Source organism: Neofelis nebulosa, chromosome 1 (genome assembly GCF_028018385.1).
Source record: "Neofelis nebulosa isolate mNeoNeb1 chromosome 1, mNeoNeb1.pri, whole genome shotgun sequence".
NCBI lineage: Eukaryota > Metazoa > Chordata > Mammalia > Carnivora > Felidae > Neofelis > Neofelis nebulosa.
In genome coordinates, this window is record NC_080782.1 from 176,189,308 (window position 1) to 176,211,009 (window position 21,702).

The 21,702-nt window shown below is 39.4% G+C and overlaps 1 protein-coding gene across 1 annotated transcript in view; it reads left to right on the plus strand.

Annotated features, from left to right (window-relative positions):
* The window catches only part of UGGT2 (UDP-glucose glycoprotein glucosyltransferase 2), a 192,092-nt gene that overhangs the window by 99,198 nt on the left and 71,192 nt on the right, over positions 1-21,702 (plus strand). Inside the window, exons 16-20 of the mRNA XM_058681695.1 lie at positions 3,828-3,959; positions 17,503-17,667; positions 18,018-18,141; positions 18,233-18,331; positions 20,422-20,516. Of these exons, the coding sequence (XP_058537678.1) occupies positions 3,828-3,959; positions 17,503-17,667; positions 18,018-18,141; positions 18,233-18,331; positions 20,422-20,516 (615 nt within the window). The remainder of the gene's footprint in view (positions 1-3,827; positions 3,960-17,502; positions 17,668-18,017; positions 18,142-18,232; positions 18,332-20,421; positions 20,517-21,702) is intronic.

A 21,702-nucleotide genomic window follows, 5' to 3' on the forward strand; every position in this document is an offset into this window, starting at 1 on the left:
TTGTCAACATAAAGTTAGGATTAATAGGAAGCAGAGTGGAGTAAATTGGCACAACTGAATATCCACATGCAAAATGATGAAACTGGATCCCTATCTTCCACCATATACAAAAGTTAACTCAAAATGGATTAAAAAGTTGAACATAAGACCTGAAACTGTTTCCTAAAAGAAAGCATAGAGGGTAAGTAAGCTCTGCGTCATTGATCTTGGCAATGGTTTTTGGATTTGACAACAAAGTCAAAGGCAACAAAAACAAAAAAAATAGGGGGTTTATATCAAAATGAAATATGTCTACACAGCAAGGGAAACCTTCAGTGAAACGAAATGGCAACTGTGGAATGAGAAAATATTTGCAAACTACCTATTTGGTAAGGAATTAATATCTGCAATATACAAGCAATTCATACACCTCAACTGCAACAAAACAAAACAAAAAAATAACTCGCTTAAAAAATGGGCAATAAGGGCTACCTGGGTGGCTCAGTCGGTTAAGCGTCTGACTTTGGCTTAAGTCATGATCCCGCGGTTTGTGGGTTTGAGCCCCGCGTCAGGCTCTGTGCTGACAGCTGGGAGCCTGGGAGCCTGCTTCAGATTCTGTGTTTCCCTCTATCTCTGCCCCTACCCCGTTCCCGCTCTCTCTTTCTCTAAAAAATAAATAAACATCAAAAGGAAAAAAAAAATTTTTTTAAAGGCAATAGAAGGACCCCTGGGTGGCTCAGTCGGTTAAGCATCGACTTCCACTTAGGTCATGATCTCACAGCCTGTGAGTCGGAGCCCTGCGTCGGGCTCTGTGCTGACAGCTCAGAGCCTGGAGCTTGCTTCGGATTCTGTATCTCCCTCCCTCCCTCCCTCCCTCCCTCCCTCCCTCTCTCTCTCTCTCTCTCTCTCTCTCTCTCTCTCTCTCTCTCTCTCTCTCCCCCTCCCCCACTCGTGCTCTGTCTCTCTCAAAAATAAAACATTTAAAAAATTTTTTTAAAAATGGGCAGTAGATCTGAATGGAAAATTTTCCAAAGAAGACATACAGATGACCAGCAGGTGTATGAAAAGATGCTCAGCTTGATTAATCCTCAGGGAAATGAAAATCAGAACCCACGATGAGCTTTCACCTCAGGTGTCTGTTATCAAACAAACAAGAAAACAAATGCTGGCATGATGTAAAGAAAACAGAACCCTCTGAGACTATAACTGGTATAGCTATTACGGAAAAGTCTGGAGGTTCCTCAAGAAATTAAAATTGTAGGAGGTTCCTACAATTTGAACCAGCAATCCCACTTCTAGGTGTATTTCCAAAGGAAATCAGTATCTCAAAGAACTGTCTGTACTCCCATGTTTACTGCAACATTATTCATGATAGCTAAGGTATGGAAACAATGTAAGTGTCCATCAGTGGATGAATGGACGAAGAAAATGGTGTATCATATACATGAATTAGAACATCAGACTTTAAAAAGAAGGAAATCCTGCCATTTGCAACAACATGGGTGAATCTGGAAGGCATTAGACTAAGTGACATATATCAGACAAAGATAAATACTGTATGATATCACCTGTATGTGGAATCTAAAAAAGCTGAAGTCTTGGAAACCAAGAGTAGAAAAGTGGTTGGCACAGGGCTGGGCAAAGTGAGGAAATGTTAGTCGAAAGGTATAACTTCCAGTTTTAAGAGGAATGAGTTCTGGAGATCTAATATACAGCATGTTGACTATGGTTTGATGATACTATTCTGTGTAACTGAAATTTGCAAAGACTAGAATTTTAGTGTTCTCACCAAAAAGAAAACCTGTGTGCAGCGATGGATGTATTAGTTAATTAGTGGTGGCAGTTCTTTCAAGGTGTGTTCATTTACCGAATTATCATGTTGTACAGTTTAAATGTATTGTGTTATTTGTCAATTACACCTTAATAAAGCAAGAAAGAATAGAAAAATAAGTAAAATTTGTATGGAGAAGTAGACACCCAAAATTGCTGTTTTTGCTTACCGAGTTACGTAATAGTTTTAAATTTTTTTTTTCTTAATGTATGAGAAGATTGGATCATTATATATCTAAGTAATTTAGACATTTTAGGTGCCTTAGATACCTTAGGAATATCACTATTTTAAAATGACTAATTTTTAAAAGGACTAATCTCAGTAACTTTTCATATATAACTTTTGCCGTATTCAAAATATCATTTTTCTAATCCCTGTTTATGCTTTATAGAAGGCTGAAATTTTTGCTTTTTTTTTTCAGTTACTAAGATCATAGCATGTGCTGCTCAATATGAGAAGAAAACCTGCCCATAAATTGAGAAGCTCATAAAACTAAATTGTGTGATCTAATTATAGACTGCCTCTTTTTAAAAGAACAGGTCACCAGGTTTACACTGAGAAAAGGAAAATGAAGAAGAATGCTGATTCCTTATTGTCTCTGGCCATAATGATAGAAGTGAATTGAAACTGAGAATAATATTCTTAACTAATACAGGTCTCCCCCACTCCCGAAGTAGAGCATTCCTGAAACCTTTTGTAGACACAAATGGTATGAAGTGAAGAAGCAGTTACCATCAGTTTATATGGAAAAATGTTTCTAGTATTTTCCAGGACCAAAAACTAACCTCTTTCAAGGCTTTTCTGGTACCTTAGGACACACCTTGCTAATGATATGCACAAAATAGATTAAGCACAGATGTTCATAGACACAATTGAGACTCTGGTGGCTGGATGCTGAGATGCTCCTGAGTGTAGTTCCTGGGGAAGGAGCTTGGTGGGGCCACTGTCCTCACTCACTGCAAAACAGATGCTGAACACTGTTTTCACTTTTTTACCATTTTTCATAAAAGCAAAAATCCTCTTTGGATTTCTTTTGGTTGGTGAAAACAGATGTCACTCTTGTAATAGAAAAGTGGCATAATGTGAACTTTTGAGAGGCGAGGGATACCTATATATCAAACTGCTACTTAATGATACTTGTACTTTACTGGTTTCTTCTTTCTTAATGCTAACTCTGTGTTCATGTTTATGTCTCAGCTGAGGTTTCTGCTCAGAGAGGCCTTCTCTCTTGGTGCAGAGTAGTTCCTTTTCCACATGCCTAGCGGAGTGCCTGGCATGGTCTGCAATGAGGGACAAGTGAAACAAGAAAATAAAGGAGTAACAGCCTACCTCATGCCAGTGCGCTTACAACATTTGAGGTGGGGTAGGAACGGGGGGTGGGGTGGTGAAGAACGGAGGTACAGAGGAAGCCTAGAATGAAAATAAAGCCTTTGTGAAATAAGGTATTTGAAATATTTTATACATACCTTTTTAAATGACGGAAACCATCATTTTACTAAGAATCATAGTGTCTAGTTAGACCAAAATAGAACATAACATAAATTTGTTACAGTATTTTTGAAAGCTATGGAATTCTCATAAAGCAGTTTTTATTGGAAGAAGAAATATTGTGTGGTTAAAATGATTTATTTATCAGGGCGCCTGGGTGGCTCAGTCAGTTAAGCATCCGACTTGGGCTCAGGTCATGATCTCATGGTTCATGGGTTTGAGCCCCACATCGGGCTCTGTGCTGACAGCTGAGAGCCCGGAGTGTACTTCAGATTCTGTGTCTCTCTCTCTGCCCCTCCCCTGCTCATGCTCTGTCTCTCTCTGTCTCTCAGAAATAAATGTAGAAAAAAAAATTTTTTAATAAAATTATTTGTGAATGGGGGAATGTGTGTATATATGTATGTATATGGTATACTTAGAACTTACAAAGTAGAAAGCTTGTTTTTATAAATCTGTCGGCATACTCAGGGAAAAAAAGAAAACTAATTGCCATAAGATGAAAATTAATTATAAATCTTTATTTCTACAGATGTACCAAAAAGTGAAGAATGACAATATACTCACTGTGGACAATGTGAAGAGTGTTCTCCTAAATGTTTTTCCAGATGCTAATATCTGGGATATTTTGGGAATTCATTCTAAATATGATAATGACAGAAAGGTAAGTTGGAATGTAAGTTTTTGAAAATAGAATCCAAGAAACTTTTACTATAATCTCATGAATAAAGGATCTCAATAAAATTAACTCATGATTGGGGTTTTAGACCCTCAGACCTGTCGCAAGTTGTACACCAGTACTTAAATTGCAACTGTTGACCTTTCGAAAAGTACGAGAAAAGAGAATTCTCAGGATTTATAGGATAGAAAACTTGCGGGTATAATTGTAAGGAACGGGGGGCACCTGGGTGGCTCAGTCGGTTAAGCGTCTGACTTCGACTCAGGTCTTGATCTCGCGGTCCATGAGTTCGAGCCCCGCGTCGGGCTCTGTGCTGACAGCTCAGAGCCTGGAGCCTGCTTGGGATTCTGTGTCTCCCTCTCTCTGACCCTCTCCCATTCATGCTCTCTCTCTGTCTCAAAATAAATAAACGTTAAAAAAAATTTTTTTTTTAGGGGCGCCTGGGTGGCGCAGTCGGTTAAGCGTCCGACTTCAGCCAGGTCACGATCTCGCGGTCCGTGAGTTCGAGCCCCACGTCAGGCTCTGGGCTGATGGCTTGGAGCCTGGAGCCTGTTTCAGATTCTGTGTCTCCCTCTCTCTCTGCCCCTGCCCCGTTCATGCTTTGTCTCTCTCTGTCCCAAAAATAAATAAAAAACGTTGAAAAAAAAATTTAAAAAAAAAAAAAAAAATTTTTTTTTAAAAATTGTAAGGAACGTAATTTGTATTTGAAGAAATGGAAAGCTGGCCTTGTAGGTAAAGGCTGGGGCAAGAACCAAACCTGGGAAGATGGAGCACCGCTGGGGCTGAATTTCTAATGCTCTTACAGGCGTCAAGTTTTCTAGATGGGTTCTTGCATTTTGTAGGAGGTTTTAGACCTCAGATCTGATCCTGGCTTTCTTGTATGCAGTATTTCTCCATGGTAACGGCGAAGGCTAGGATCACTGGTGTTGTAATCCGCACCCCCCCCCCCCTCCCGTCTTGGCCCCTGTTTTCTCTTTGGTCTTGCCTTTCACGACTCTTTTCTTTCCTTGCTCTTCTGTTCCCACCACACAGTCGGACTAGTTCAGGTTGCTGCATGGGCTCCTCCTGAGCATTGCTGCACACTGCCTCCCTTCTTTCCTAGCCTGTGCCTGCTTCTCTGTAGTGCTTGGCTTTAATGTTACTTTGGGGGAAAAGCAACACTTTGGAAAGAACTTCTGGGCATCCCTTCCTAACCCTCCAGGTGAGATTAAGTTGTTCATGCTAATTTCACATGCTGAAATAGTACTGTGTACTCCTGCATAATGCTGGTTACACTTGGCTGTTCATTACCTGCCCTCTCACTGGTCCACATCCTCAGTAAGAGTGGGGATCATGGCTCGTGTTGAGTTTTGCAAGCCCAGGGCCCAGTGACTAGAACATACTATGTGATCAGTAAACATCTACTGAATGAAATACTGAGGAGACAAAGCCATCTGAGAGTGAGGGTTGCGCAGTGGGACAGAACGTCACGAGAGCAGTGAAGTTTTAGAGACTGCTGCTCTGGGGGCGAGGAAGGGGGTACAGTAAAGCCATGTATAAGAATTGCTGTGCTGCTGAATTTCTGCTGGAAATGCCTACCCTAAATTTATGGGAGTGTCTTTTGTAAAGTCTAAGATACTGCGGCATGCGAGTGAAGGAGGTTGCTGGGTAAAGTGCTGTCAGGGTGAAGTGTCATAGTTGGATATGGACACGGCCTTCTTGGGAGAGGCCCCAACAGTAGCCCATGGGGAGCCCTCCGGGGCGCACAGGCTGCACCAAAACGGAAGCCAGGAGTCCAGTGGTCTCAATGCAATTGAAAGCCAGTGTGGTAGGAATTAGGGAGTTTTTTTAGTCCTGCAAAAATGGTTTTCCAAATCATAATTTCAAAAGCGAGAGTTTCATTGATTGATTTCATGACTCTATCTTCATATAATTAAAAAAAAATTAAAAAGCAATCAAGATGAACATGTGGGGCCAAGTTGCATAGAGGCATCTCTTTTAATAAAACTATTCACCGGACCAAGGAAATTTAGGAAGAAAATTATTTTTTTACAAATACACTTCAGGTACTCTTAACAGGGAAAGAGGAACCCAAATTTCCTATAGTGATTATGTAAACTCACCGAATAGAAAAACAGTGAATTTTTATATAGCAAGGATCCTATTTACACAGGTTGAAAGCAAAAGGTTGCACCAGTTGGGTTTTAATATCAGCTGATGGTGAATGGTAATTATAGGAGTCCTGGAAGTAATTCTGTTCTTAAACCTTACATGCTGTATTTTTCTTCTCTCTTTTTTTTTTTGTTTTTTTATTTTTTATATTTTTATTCTATGATATTATTTTAATTTTTTAATCTTATTTTTTTTTTAATGTTTATTTATTTTTGAGAGAGACAGAGACAGAACGCAAGTGGGTTAGGGCAGAAAGAGAGGGAGACACAGAATCCGAAGCAGGCTCCAGGCCCTGAGCTGTCAGCACAGAGCCTGACGCGGGGCTCGAACTCACGAGCTGTGAGATCGTGACCTGAGCCGAAGTCAGATGCTCAACCGACTGAGCCCCTTCTATTTTACTTTTTTTAAAGAAGTGGGCTCTTCTCTGCTTGCTACTCAGTGGTAGAGCACAATTTCTAGTCAGACCTTACCTTCCTTAGGGACTAACACTTGTGCAGAAATCGTATCTCTTGAGCCTGCCTGCCTGATAGATGCATAATGGTGATACTAAGAATCACTTCTCATTCCAGAGTAAAAAAAAAAAAAAAAATTTCTAATTGATTTGCCCTTTTTTTTTTATAAATCTGTAACAGCCTATTGATTTTTTACTGATTTGTATATGCTTTGTTTCTGTAAAAAAACTTTTTCTGGTTCAAGTTAATCATAGTATTTAAAACTTTTTGTGGGGTGCCTAGGTGGCTCAGTCGGTGAAGCCTCTGACTCTTGATTTCAGCTCATGTCATGTTCTCACAGTTCACGAGTTTGAGCCCTGCACCGGGCTCCTTGCTGACAGCGTGGAGCCTGCTTAGGATTCTGCCTCTCCCCTCCTCTCACTGCCCCTCCCCTGCGTTGGCTCTCTAAATAAATAAACTTTAAAAAATTAATGAATAAAGCCTTTTATAACACCTATGTACCTAAGGCTATGAAGTGCATTTAAATAAAATACATTCCTAAGAACAGCTAGGTAAAAATATTCAAGCTGTTTATTTAATTTCAATATATTTATTTAGCTTAAAATAATGTTCATAATCTAAGTTATATGTGGAAAGAAATGGATTCATTTATTCATGTTGATTCTGGGTAAATATAACAGTAGTCTCTGCTGATACACAAATGAATTTAAGTTGAGCTCTCATATAGCCAAAACATAGTACTTATTATCAGTTGCCATAAAAACATCATCTGAATAACACCATGTTATCCTTAAATATTGGTATTCACAACCCAATATTACCGTTTCCCATTGCCTTTTTTATACATACCATATATGGATGTAAATTTCATTTGCAACTGGACTGTTGTTACTTCAAGAAAAGGAGTCATCTTCTTTTGGATTCCTTCAGTTGCACAGCACATCTTAAGTTTTAGATACATTTGCTGAGTTTCTGTTATAGTCATGGGGGATTGAGCTCTTTCCTACCTCCAGACCTTCACTTGGTCTCTCCAAGTCTAGGGGCGTTACTTAAAATACTTAAAAACTGTTGTGGCTTCACAAGCAACCAGTCAGAAAGAGAGTCAACCCGAGGCAGGTCCTAGAGCTGGAGTGGAGTCTTGAGGCCCTCATGCTGATGGTTACCCTGTAATGGCTGAATCATGTCGACATTGGGAGTGTGACAAAGAGGTCACGATGGTTCTCATGGGCAATTGCCATCCCAGGACAGCAGCTATTTACCAAGTGGTACAGAAGTATTTCATTACGTTAGGAAGTGGTAAAGTCTGTATAGTGCAAACCAGCTGATTACCAGCTCTGTTTTTAACACATTTTGGGTAAGTGAATATTTAGTGTGTCTGAGTTTTTAAGTATTCCCTGTTTAGTAAATCAAATACTATGATTGTCCTTCCATTTTTTAGTAACTCTTTTTAAACTTTAAGACTTGCTCCATATTTTTACCCATTTGTGGAGTGTTCTTACTGCAAATGTATCCAAATAGTCAGTAGATCGGTCACATATCTATCCAGAGATTTTCATACAAATAAACATAGCAACGGACAAACCGGCACATTCCTTCACGCACACCAGCCCCCAGAATGCATCCTGTAGCCATGTGCCCCTTCCTCTAAAGTGAACTGGCCATCCCCTGGGCCTGAAGCACCACTGTCCTTTCTGGGTCTGCCTTTGCTGTTCCCACTTACAGTCTCTCTGATTTATCTCTGGTTTTGCTAGCACTGTGCATTTCCTATTTTTTTTTTTTTTTATTTCTGATTTTACTTCTCTCCCAAGCAAATATGCTTAAGAGAAAAATTATCACTCCTTTATGTTCAAAAATCTTATACTGTATTTGTGTCTTATTGGTAGTTGGAGTGGGTAACCATTTTTCTTTCAAATTTTGGAGGCTTTTCTATACTGTCTCCTATCTTCTGATAGGCTGTGGAGACCAGTGATATCATTCTGATTTTAATTCTTTTGTCTTTCTGCTTTTTTTTTTTTTAATCCAGTTTGAAAGCTTCTAGAATCTTTTTATCTCTGGTGTTTGGAAATCTCATGATCTGTCTTTGTATTGATCCTCTTTCATTCTATGTAGGGAGTATTTGGTGAGTTCCTTCTAATAGATTCATATCTATAATTCTGGGGATTTCTTTTTTCTTTCTCTAATGCTTTCGTTTATTTTCTCTGTCCTTTCTGAGTTTTCTGAGTTGGGTCTCTATTTGCTTTTTCTTCTTTTTTTGTTCCTTTGTCTTTTTCGTTCAGTTTTTTAAAAATTTTCTGGAGGTGCCTCTTGTATCATATTCCTGTTTTATAGCATCCCAGTTTTTCTTTCATGGACACAATATACTGTCTTAGCTACAAGTGTTTTGTGATGTGTTGTTGTGCTCCCTGCATTACCTCTGCCTTCTAAAGCTTCCATTTTCTCATTTGCTTCGATTTCTCTCTTTTGTGTTCGAAGCATTTGTCAGATGTCTTACACTGTCTGGTTGTCTTTCACATGGAAGTATGAAATCCTGAAAAGCGGATCACAAACACATGGGCCTTGTGAGTTGGTGAGCCTCGCTCGGGGAGCTGAGCTGACCTGCAATCAAAGCAGCATTTGATTCTTCAAATAAGAATTCTTTATTTTCTTCTTAGAAGGAGTACATGTGACAGAAGAGGGTGCACCTGTGGGAGGTGAGGGCACGGGTTATGTGTAGGAACCCACTATTGTGGTCCAGCACTGGGTGTGAAGGATGGGAACGTTCCTTGAATCTCCTGCCTGGTCTCTGTCCCCTTTCTCAGCTCTCCACCCTGCCTGCCATCACCGAGGCTGGTCTCTGTGATTCAGTTTCAGCAGAGAATAAGAAAAGCAGAACAGTTTGGATTTTCAGGGTTGAGAGAGGGCCCTTGAGAGCCAGCTGCTCCCTGTGCAGACTCTCAGCCAGTTTCCGCTTTCTCTGCTCTCATCCTCCGTCCGGGATCCGGAGTGTCTCCAGCGATGATGAAAAATATTCATGTTCCGTTCTGTCTGCACAGGTGTGACTTCACTTTTTACTTTGCTCGCCTGCTTTTTGTCTTTTCTCCCGTTTTTCTTTATCTTTGCGGGCTCTTACGTTCTCTGTTATTCTCACTTTAGTGAAATGTGTGAAGAGAGAAGAGGTAAGCATGTGTGTGGATGAACCTACCGTATTTCATCAGAAACCCACATTTAAGTAGTGAAATTTGTATTGTGTTATTTTAAGATGTCTGCAGTCATCGTCTCCTGAAGTTATGAATATTAAGGATTTTTGTAAAGATTAGGGACACAGTACACTCTTCAGAAATACTAAATTCCATTTTTGTGTTATGTGCATACGTGCCCCCTGTTTGCTCTCGGTTCTCTGCCGTCCTTCCCTGCGACTGTCCTGTAAGGATGGTCTACGTCTTCTGTCCCAGTGTTACCTGACAACCCTTCAGCTGAGCTGGGTCTTCTCCACTCCCTACCCCTCCCAAACTCTACTCTAAACCTGCATCCATTCCCTAAACCCCTTTCCTGCCTTCCTCTTCACACCTAGAAAATCATTCCAACTCCTGCATCATGAAGAAAATTGACGAGTTTAGGCCTTTATTCCCTCAGCTCATGTTCCCGTAATTTTCTCTCTCCATCCAAACTTTATCTGCACTTTCAACAGATGTTTATTGAGTACTTCTAATGTTCAAGCACAAGACGTAAAAGAATAGCGTGCAAGGAAGATCTCCTGAAGATTTTTAATAAAATAAAAATGTAATAGAGCAGAGAGAGAAATTAAGAGAAAGAAATAAAAATAAGAATAAATGGTAAACCAGTAGAGTCTCAATCCAGAAGACTCAGGAAGAACAGAGAAAACAAAGGAAAGAAAAGCATCAGAGAAATAACACCAAGAAGTCCCCGAGATTGATGGACATGTGTCTTCACTGGAAGGGACCCCCAGGTACACAGCACATAGAGTGAAAGGGAGTGCTCTGGGGGTGGAGATAAGGAATACGTCTCTGAGTGGGGGATGGCAAGCTGAGTCCTGAAGTAGGACGAAAAGTTGAATCAAAGAGAACAAGAAAGTGGCAGGAGATTGACATCCCAGAGGACAGTGTTAGGAAGTCCAGAGTTGTGAAGAACTCTGAGCAATTGGTGTTGCCTCTGTGTGGGTAGCAGTGGAGTTGTGTTGTGTGTGTGTCATGGAAGGAAGGGGGCGGATTGCACAGTGAACAGTGTCTAATTGGAACTCAGAACAGTTGAAGAAGACCGTGGCAACAGTAAAAAGTCTAAGATACTGAGCAGTGAGGTGACCGTGACCTGCCTGTTTTTGAAAGAACACTCTCCATCATTTTGAGTCAGTCGCTGGAGGGCACAGTGTATGGGATTGTCTGTCTCTCAGAAGAGAGAACTGACAGGAACTGACCCACAGCTCTTAGAAGTGGCAGGAAAGACCAGGAGCTCAAAGGGTTTGCGGGTCCTACACCTGTGTTTCTTGCCCCCAAATGCTGGCAAAGTTCACTTTGGACCCCGTTGCTGCCACCAAATCTGTTAAATGACACAAATTCAATGGAGTAACTTTTAAGTTTCTAAATGGCTTTTTTTTTTTTTTTTTTTAATGCTCAAGAATAGGACAGCATCCCCTCTAGCAAACAGAAGGATGATCTGAGGAGTTACACTAAGTGGAAAGATTTTTAGAGAAGGAGGGTGGGGCAGGAACGTTATTAGCAAAAGAAAAGGATTGTTTTGGGCAAGGAGGCTTTCCCTTAGGGGAAAAGCAGGGGGGTTAATATGTAGACTACCTCTCTGCCCTTGTGACAGACTCATTGGTACTGATCTGATGGAAAAATTTCTGAGGGAGACTGAAGCTGCAGTTAGATTAGGTGTTAAGTCCCTGTTTGGCAACTTGTTCTTACAGGGCTAAAAATATAAAATTCAGTGTCATTGGCTTATTTGTGGTACTTAAAGCTTTTGGAATGGGCGGGTGGCCTAATTAGAAATCATGGAGTAAATCAGAAGAGGGCTTGTATTTCCAGCAGAGACATACCCATACCTGGTTGATTGCCCATAAGGATCCTGAATCAAAAGAATCTAAAACCACGCCCATCATCTTCCTTGTTACCCCATTTTGTTCTTCTTTATGCCTGTCCTACAGGGTAGCATCATCATTCACCCTGGCCACCTATGCAAGAAGCCTGATGGCCATCCTAACCCACTGCTTCGCTCCTACCATCCCAAACAGTACAGGGTTATGTTCCAGCCGTCCAGCCAGCTGAATGTCTCAGAAACTGCCTCGTTCTCTCCTTGCCCATCACCCCTGATTTCTGTTCTGCTTTTGCTCTCTTTCCCACGCTATTATTGTAGCCCATGAGCGACACTCCCAGGGCCTGTTCTCCCACGTCTTTCCTTCTCACCGTTGCTGCTGTGGTCTTTTTTTTTAAATAAGCACACCTGATCCTATTACTTAACAGTATTTACCCTCTTCTTAGATGGAACTGACCATGCCCTCCTTGGAACCCCTGGGTGCTATACTCACACTTGTTTTTAATGGGTCCATCTCTTCCTCTGTTAAGCTATGAGTTCCCTTAGGACAGAATTTGCATGTTATTTATGTGCACTCATAAGCCTAATACACAGTAAGTGCCCAGTAAATGGGTGATGGGCATTAAGGAGGGCACTTGTTGGGATGGGCACTGGGAATTGTATGTACAGGATGAATCACTAAATTCTGTACCTGAAACTAACACTATACTGTATGTTAAACTGACTGGAATTTAAATAAAAACTTGAAAAAGAAAAAATTAAATGAAATGCAGTAGCCACGTGGTGGCCCTGGAGGTGATTTCATCTCTGCGTGTGTGTTTCAGCATCTGTAAAATGGATGTAATGGTAGTACTTAGCTTCACAGAGTAATTGTGAGAATGTTAGCAATGATGGTAGCTATAATAATACATAGTTGTGAATAGCAGATGAATTGGTTAGTAACTTCTGTCATTCCCAAGGTAAAATGCAGATGTTGAGCACCTTCAGGAGCTGGCCTCTGTCCCGTATCTCACTGCTCCCACACACAGAACTCTCCCCACCGTAGACACAGAAAATTACTTGCAGTTCTAAATACATCTGTCAAGTCATTCAGGGCCCTTGTTTCCTTATGGACCGTGTGTCTAGATGATCTATCCATTGTTGTAAGTGGAGTGTTAAAGTCCCCTGTCATTACCACATTCTTATCAGTAAGGTTGCTTATGTTTGTGAGTAATTGTTTTATATATTTGGGGGTTCCCATATTCAGCACATAGACATTTATAATTGTTAGCTTTTCCTGATGGATAGGCCCTGTAATTATTATATAATGCCCTTCTTCATCTGTTGTTACAGCCTTTAAAGTCTAGTTTGTCTGATATAAGTATGGCTACTCCAGCTTTCTTTTGACTTCCAATAGCATGATAAATAGTTCTCCATCCCCTCACTTTCAATCTGAAGGTGTCCTCAGGTCCAAAATGAGTCTCTTGTAGACAGCAAATAGATGGGTCTTGTTTTTTTATCCATTCTGATACCCTATGTCTTCTGGTTGGCGCATTTAGTCCATTTACATTCAGTGTTATAGAAAGATATGGGTTTAGAGTCATTGTGATGTCTGTAGGTTTCATGCTTGTAGCGATGTCTCTGGTACTTTGTCTCACAGGATCCCCCTTACCCACAGCAACAGAATATACTTTCTTCTCGAGTGCACATGGAACATTCTCCAAGGTAGATCACATACTGGGCGGGTCACAAAACAACCCTTCATAAGTATACAAGAATTGAAATCATACCATGCATACTTCCAGACCACAATGCTATGAAGCTTGAAATCAACCACAGAAAAAAGTCTGGAAAACCTCCAAAAGCATGGAGGTTAAAGAACACCCTACTAAAGAATGAATGGGTCAACCAGGCAATTAGAGAAGAAATTAAAAAATATATGGAAACAAACGAAAATGAAAATACAACAATCCAAACGCTTTGGAATGCAGCAAAGGCAGTCCTGAGAGGAAAATACATTGCAATCCAGGCCTATCTCAAGAAACAAGAAAAATCCCAAATACAAAATCTAACAGCACACCTAAAGGAAATAGAAGCAGAACAGCAAAGACACCCTAAACCCAGCAGAAGAAGAGAAATAATAAAGATCAGAGCAGAAATAAACAATACAGAATTTAAAAAAACTGTAGAGCAGATCAATGAAACCAAGAGTTGTTTTTTTGAAAAAATAAACAAAATTGATAAACCTCTAGCTAGGCTTCTCAAAAAGATAAGGGAGATGACCCAAATAGATAAAATCATGAATGAAAGTGGAATTATTACAACCAATCCCTCAGAGATACAAGCAGTTATCAGGGAATACTATGAAAAATTATATGCCAACAAACTGGACAACCTGGAAGAAATGGACAAATTCCTAAACACCCACACGCTTCCAAAACTCATCAGGAGGAAATAGAAAGCTTGAGCAGACCCATAACCAGCGAAGAAATTGAATCAGTTATCAAAAATCTCCCAATAAATAAGAGTCCAGGACCAGATGGCTTCCCAGGGGAGTTCTACCAGATGTTTAAAGCAGAGATAATACCTGTCCTTCTCAAGCTATTCCAAAAAATAGAAAGGGAAGGAAAACTTCCAGACTCATTCTATGAAGCCAGTATTACTTTGATTCCTAAACCAGACAGAGACCCAGTAAAAAAAGAGAACTACAGGCCAATATCCCTGATGAATATGGATGCAAAAATTCTCAATAAGATACTAGCAAATCGAATTTAACAGCATATAAAAAGAATTATTCACCATGATCAAGTGGGATTCATTCCTGGGATGCAGGGCTGGTTCAACATTCGTAAATCAATCAACATGATACATCACATTAATAAAAGAACCATATGATCCTATCAACCGATGCAGAAAAAGCATTTGACAAAATTCAGCATCCTTTCTTAATAAAAACCCTTGAGAAAGTGGGGATAGAAGGAACATACTTAAATATCATAAAAGCCATTTATGAAAAGCCCACAGCTAACATCATCCTCAATGGGGAAAAACTGAGAGCTTTTTCCCTGAGATCAGGAACACGACAGGGATGTCCACTCTCACTGCTGTTGTTTAACAAAATGTTGGAAGTTCTATTATCAGCAATCAGACAACAAAAGGAAATCAAAGGCATCAAAATTGGCAAGATGAAGTTAAGCTTTCACTTTTTGTAGATGACATGATATTATACATGCAAAATCCAATAGACTCCACCAAAAGTCTGCTAGAACTGATACATGAATTCAGCAAAGTTGCAAGATACAAAATCAATGTACAGAAATCAGTTGCATTCTTATACACTAATAATGAAGCAACAGAAAGACAAATAAAGAAACTGATCCCATTCACAATTGCACCAAGAAGCATAAAGTACCTAGGAATAAACCTAACCAAAGATGTAAAAGATCTGTATGCTGAAAACTATAGAAAGTTTATGAAGGAAATTGAAGATAAAGAAATGGAAAAACATTCCATGCTCATGGGTTGGAAGAATAAATATTGTCAAAATGTCAATACTACCCAAAGCTATCTACACATTCAATGCAATCCCAATCAAAATTGCACCAACATTCTTCTCGAAGCTAGAACAAGCAATCCTGAAATTCATATGGAACCACAAAAGGCCCCGAATAGCCAAAGTAATTTTGAAGACCAAAGCGGGAGGCATCACAATCCCAGACTTTAGCCTCTACAACAAAGCTGTAATCATCAAGACAGCATGGTATTGGCACAAAAACAGACACATAGACCAATGGAGTAGAATAGAAACCCCAGAACTAGACCCACAAAAGTATGGCCAACTAATCTTTGACAAAGCAGGAAAGAACATCCAATGGAAAAAAGACAGTCTCTTTAACAAATGGTGCTGGGAAAACTGAACAGCAACATACAGAAGGTTGAAACTAGACCACTTTCTCACACCATTCACAAAAATAAACTCAAAATGGAAAAAGGACCTGAATGTGAGACAGGAAACCATCAAAACCCTAGAGGAGAAAGCAGGAAAAGACCTCTCTGACCTCAGACGTAGCAATTTCTTGACACGTCCCCAAAGGCAAGGGAATTAAAAGCAAAAATGAACTACTGGGACCTCATGAAGATAAAAAGCTTCTGCAAACAAAGGAAATAATCAACAAAACTAAAAGGCAACCAATGGAATGGGAAAAGATATTTGCAAATGACATATTGGATAAAGGGCTAGTATCCAAAATCTATAAAGAGCTCACCAAACTCTGCACCCAAAAAACAAATAATCCAGTGAAGAAATGGGCCGAAAACATGAATAGACACTTCTCTAAAGAAGACATCCAGATGGCCAACAGGCACATGAAAAGATGCTCAACGTCGCTCCTTATCAGGGAAATACAAATCAAAACCACACTCAGGTATCACCTCACACCAGTCAGAGTGGCCAAAATGAACAAATCAGGAGACTATAGATGCTGGAGAGGATGTGGAGAAACGGGAACCCTCTTGCACTGTTGGTGGGAATGCAAACTGGTGTAGCTTCTCTGGAAGACAGTGTGGAGGTTCCTCAAAAAATTAAAAATAGACCTACCCTATGACCCAGCAGTAGCACTGCTAGGAATTTACCCAAGGGATACAGGAGTACTGAGGCATAGGGCACTTGTACCCCAATGTTTATAGCAGCACTCTCAACAATAGCCAAATTATGGAAAGAGCCTAAATGTCCATCAACTGATGAATGGATAAAGAAATTGTGGTTTATATACACAATGGAGTACTACGTGGCAATGAGAAAGAATGAAATATGGCCCTTTGTAGCAACGTGGTTGGAACTGGAGAGTGTTATGCTAAGTGAAATAAGCCATACAGAGAAAGACAGATACCATGTTTTCACTCTTATGTGGATCCTGAGAAACTTAACAGAAACCCATGGGGGAGGGGAAGGAAAAAAAAAAAAAAAAGAGGTTAGAGTGGGAGAGAGCCAAAGCATAAGAGACTCTTAAAAACTGAGAACAAACTGAGGGTTTGTGGGGGGGTGGGAGGGAGGGAAAGGGGAAGGGGGGTGATGGGTATTGAAGAGGGCATCTTTTGGGATGAGCACTGAGTGTTGTATGGAAACCAATTCGACAATAAATTTCATATATTAAAAAAAAAAAAAAGAAAATTACTTGCAGTTGCCTGAGGCTGTGTTCTCTTCCCCCAATTCCTGTCTTCACATGCACTTCTCCCACTTTATCTTCCCAGCAAATGTTACTCACCCTTTAAGACTTTCCCTGTCACCCCTTCCCAGAGGCTTCTCTGACCCCCTCCTCTCCATCCTCGAGTTTTCTTCCTGGCTGCCGCATGTGCCTCTGTTTTGGCCCTGTCTGTGTGAATCCCTTGAGGGCCGACTTTCAGCTTTGTATTCACAGCATCTTGTTTAATGCCGATGGCATGAATTCAAAAATTGTTAATGAAACAAATGAGTGCAGAGATGAATGAATCTCTGATCCAGATAAATGGTATGTTTTTTAATGTTATACTGTGCACAGGGGTCAGCACATCCTGCCCTCCCACTGCCTCTTTTATATATACAGTTTTCTTGGGAGGTAGCCCCACATCCCTGCATCGGTGTATACCCCTGCTACACTACAGCATCAGAGCTGAGTAGTGGAGACAGAGACTGGATGGCCCACAGAGGCTGCGATGTGTGCTAGCTGGCCCTTTTCAGGAAAAGCTTCCTGATTCTTGCTCCATAGATAGATTACTTTGCTTTAAATAATGTTTGGAAAGGACAAAAGAAATTAGCACAATTAACCTTTTTTTCCTGTGGCGTATCAAAATGCGCCAATGCCCGTCCCTTCTTTTACATATGCATTTCTTTTCCAGACAGACATTTTTCAGCTTAACTCTGATATTTTTGAACTAAATAGGTGGGAGCAAGCTTTTATAAGATGACTGGCCTGGGTCCTTTGCCTCAAGCTCTTTATAACGGAGAATCCTTTAAGCTTGAAGAGCTCAGTATGAAAGAACTAGAAATGGCTGTTCTTCGCAGAATGATGGACGCGACGGTACATTTACAGAGGGACGTTTTTATGGTAAGCAAGCATTTATGAGGAAGTACATGATAGATGATATTTTTATAAATGATTTTTTGCGTTAAAACAACTTTCTGTAGCAAAAGTTTCCATCCTGATCACTTAGTAATGAACTTAAAAGTAATTAAGTTTATCTGTGCATAATTACATCAGAAATGCTTAATTGGAAAAAAATTCAGGTATTTACAGGAATATTTGTTGTAAATGTAAAGTTTATTGTATGAATCCTAATTGCCTAAATTATTTATTTATTTTTTTTAGATTAGCCTTTAAGTATATTCTGTGCATAACTTTAGAACATATGCCTATAAATTATCTGTGTTACCTAAGTAATATTTTTGTTGTTTCAGGGCACATTAAATGATCGAACAAATGCAGTTGATTTCCTTATGGATAAGAATAATGTTGTACCCCGTATAAATCCTTTGATTTTGCATGCTAAATGGCAGTACCTTAATTTAATATCCACATCAGGTAAAATGATCCATATACTTTCTACAAATGCTTACTGAGTTGTGCATATTTTATTAAGTGGTTATTTAACATTTAATATGAAAATTTTCAGTAACTGCTGATGTTGAAGATTTCTCTACGTTCTTTTTCTTGGATTCGCAAGATAAGAGTGCTGTTATAGCAAAGAACATGTATTATTTAACCCAAGAAGGTAATGAGCATATTTTATTTTTCTGACTTTATTCCTAAAGTAGCGAAATTTGCAATTTTAGTGAGGTGTTTGCATAATGAATTTGTATGTTGCCATTTGACTAGAGGCCTGGTTTTCAATTTCAGAGTTTGTAGTTTGTTAGGATACAAGGATTGTGCTGGGAAAATACCTTCTACCCTAGTTATATATTCAGGGGCTCATCTTGGTTTTTTGCCTTTTCTTAAAGCAAGCTGTTCCACTTTTCACCTTTTTAAGAAAGCGATAAAAGACTTTCCAGACTGTGTAACCTCGTGTCTTATAATGCATGAATAAGAGTATAATTCCCAGATCAGAGGAGAAGTAGTTCTACCCTCTGATTAAACTTCTGGATTTTTGCTTACATTGGGGATTATAAGAAAAGAAGGGAGACCTATACAGGAATGTACTGGGAAATATGCATTTAGCCTGGACAGGGAAGTTGATGGTGGAGCCAAGCCTTGTTAGAGTACAGTGACCTATTCGAAATAGACAAAGATAGTTGGAGTTCAGCTGGTTCAGTTTTGCTTTGTTTTATTTGATGATCTTTGTTCTAGAGAGAAAAATGAAAGCCAATATGTGAAAGATAAAAGAAGACTGAGTTTTGTCTCAGTGTATGAGAGTGATCTAAAGATAAAATGAACTTCATAGTAAGGGGTATATTTTTATAGAGAGAGTTTTAAGCAGAGGCCACCCAGCCAGTTTTTTAGAATGCCATGGAGTCAAGATTGGATCAGATGGCCCCAGAATTACTTCCTAACAGATCCCAGATTTTATGTTCATAAAGTGGTCTGTCTCCAAGAAGTCCAACAAATAATAAAATACAATGCAGTTCTATGTTATGGCAGAATAAGGTCCTGACTGTGACAAGGGAAGGGAAAAGGAAACAGAAACAAGGAATAAAAATAAGAGAAGTCTATTTTTTAGGTTCTGAGGTGTATTTCAAAATTCCCTCTGGGCATCAGAATAAGTTAGCCTATAATTAATGCCCTTCGCTTAAATCTCTAGCAATTTAAAAGAATGTTAACTGGGAAACACCCGATTTCCTTTTGCTTGGCATTTATATAAACGTGTAAAGAACTGATGGAGTTGTGAGAAATTTACTTAGCACTTTGAAATAGTTCTCAGTTTACTAACTATGATGGTGAAAGTGCTGACCTTAAGAAGGCATTAGAATTCTTTACCTTTCTTCTTTGAAAAGAATGTGCTGCTACTGCCTCACACTTAAATTGCTTCAATGTGAATTCAATGTCAGCCCTCTTTCTGTTATAGTTTTCGTATAGTTAGATATCACTGAGTGTGGTAGTAATGGTGGCCTCACATCTATTCAGGGGTAAGTTTTTGGTCTGGCAAACGTTTTATAATTGTTTCAAGTAGGTTATGTGATCTAAAGGACTGGCTTTTGTGTAGGTTTTAATGATGGCTAGACAAGTGTACAGGTGATGCATACAGAGCCTAGATGAAATTAAACCCATTTAACTGTGACTTCAGAACTAAAAATTGTTTCTCCTTGTGGTTTCCAAATTTTCAAATTTTTCTGAAAAATAGAATTGTATTAATGTTGATGGCACAGGTAATGTGAATTAGACCAAGTTAATAATAGAGGTTTGGATATAAATGAATTGTAAGCTAATATTGCTGTTTTTAGTATCTATTAATAAGCTTTATTGTATCTAGTTTTACATCTATGTGGGGTATAATTCTCAATTTAAAAAAAATATATAGCTGTAGCTGGAAGACCATTTTGCTTGCCAATTCCGAAAACATAAGTATAATACAACTTTTGTCTACTAATAAAAGTATTCCACAGGTATGTCCCTTAGAGACTATTCTTACTTTTTGGTATCCGAGTTTATTTAAAGCTTATATAGCACTCTTCTAGTGTTTTTATATGCCTGTCAGTGTGTGTGTGTGTGTGTGTGTGTGTGTGTGTGTGTGTAATCTTTAGCAATATTTTCTTATTTTCAAAAAATTAGCTTAATACTTTTTAATGTATTTTGTTAGCTGGAAATGTCCCCTGCTTTTAGTTTAATTTTATAAAGAGGCAGCTTGACTAAACTATTTGATACTTTCAGATGATGATGTAATTTCTTCAGTTACTCTCTGGATTATTGCTGATTTTGACAAACCATCTGGGCGAAAACTACTTTTTAATGCATTAAAGCACATGGTAAGTATTTAGATACTCTTACCACAAAAATTTTATAATTTGTTGTTAATTTTGAGAAAGCCAAATGAAGAACGTGCATTAAATCTTATTCTCCTCCATGTTAATGTTTTAAGTCCTTCAGCTTGTTGATAAGGAGGTGAAAACGGGAACTCAAATTCAGTCTCCATGTACAATAGGCAGATTTGACCAGGAAAAGAAAACCCTGCAAGTCGTCCATGATTCAGACCTGTGTGTTCCCTGCTTGCCCTTGCTATTAGACATATACTTGTCTGCAATGTGTATGCACTGAATGTTTGTGTCTCCCATAAAATTCAGATGTTCAAATCTAATCTGTAGTGCAGTGGCATTTGGAGGTGCGACCTTTAGGAAGGAATTGGGTGATGAATGGGATCAGTGCCCTTGTAAGAAGAGGTCAGAGAGCCTACTTCACCCTCTGTCCATCATGTGTAGATACACGGACAGATCCGTAGTCTGCAGCCCAGAAGAGGGTCCTCACCAGAACCTGACCGTGCTGGCACCCTGCTCTTAGATTCCCAGTCTCCAGAACTGTAGGAAGTACATTTCAGTTGTTTATAAACCACCCTGTCTATGGTTACTTTGTTGTAGCAGCTGGAACTAAGACATAGTAGTTATAAATAGGCTATTAAAACAGAGTGAATGGTCCAGACCCTACCATTACATCAATGACACCAAATCTAGTTTTTACCAAAAGCAGTTTGTAAGAGCGGTTTTCCATCACATAGTCAGGCAGCACTTTCTTTCTCTGAATATTTAGGAAAAAGAAAATAAATTTTCACTGAAGAGTATTTTAAGCCTTAAGTCAACCTTAATTTTTTTTGTTATTAGAGAATTACAAACCAATATACTTCGATAGTATACATTTCTATATTTATTTAAAAATACTCTTTTATGGGGCGCCTGGGTGGCTCAGTCAGTTGAGTATCCAACTTTGGCTCAGGTCATGATCTGGTTTGTGCGCTGGAGCCCCGCACGGGCTGGCTGCTATCAGCACAGAGCCTCCTCTGGACCCCCTATCCCCACCTCTCTCTCTCTCTGTCCCTCCCCCACTCACACTCTCTCTCATTAAGGTAAATAAACATTTTTTAAAAATACTCTTCTATAACCTTCCATATTTCTAAGGGAGCATAAAAGTTTGTCTAGATTAAAAACACCTACAGGGGCGCCT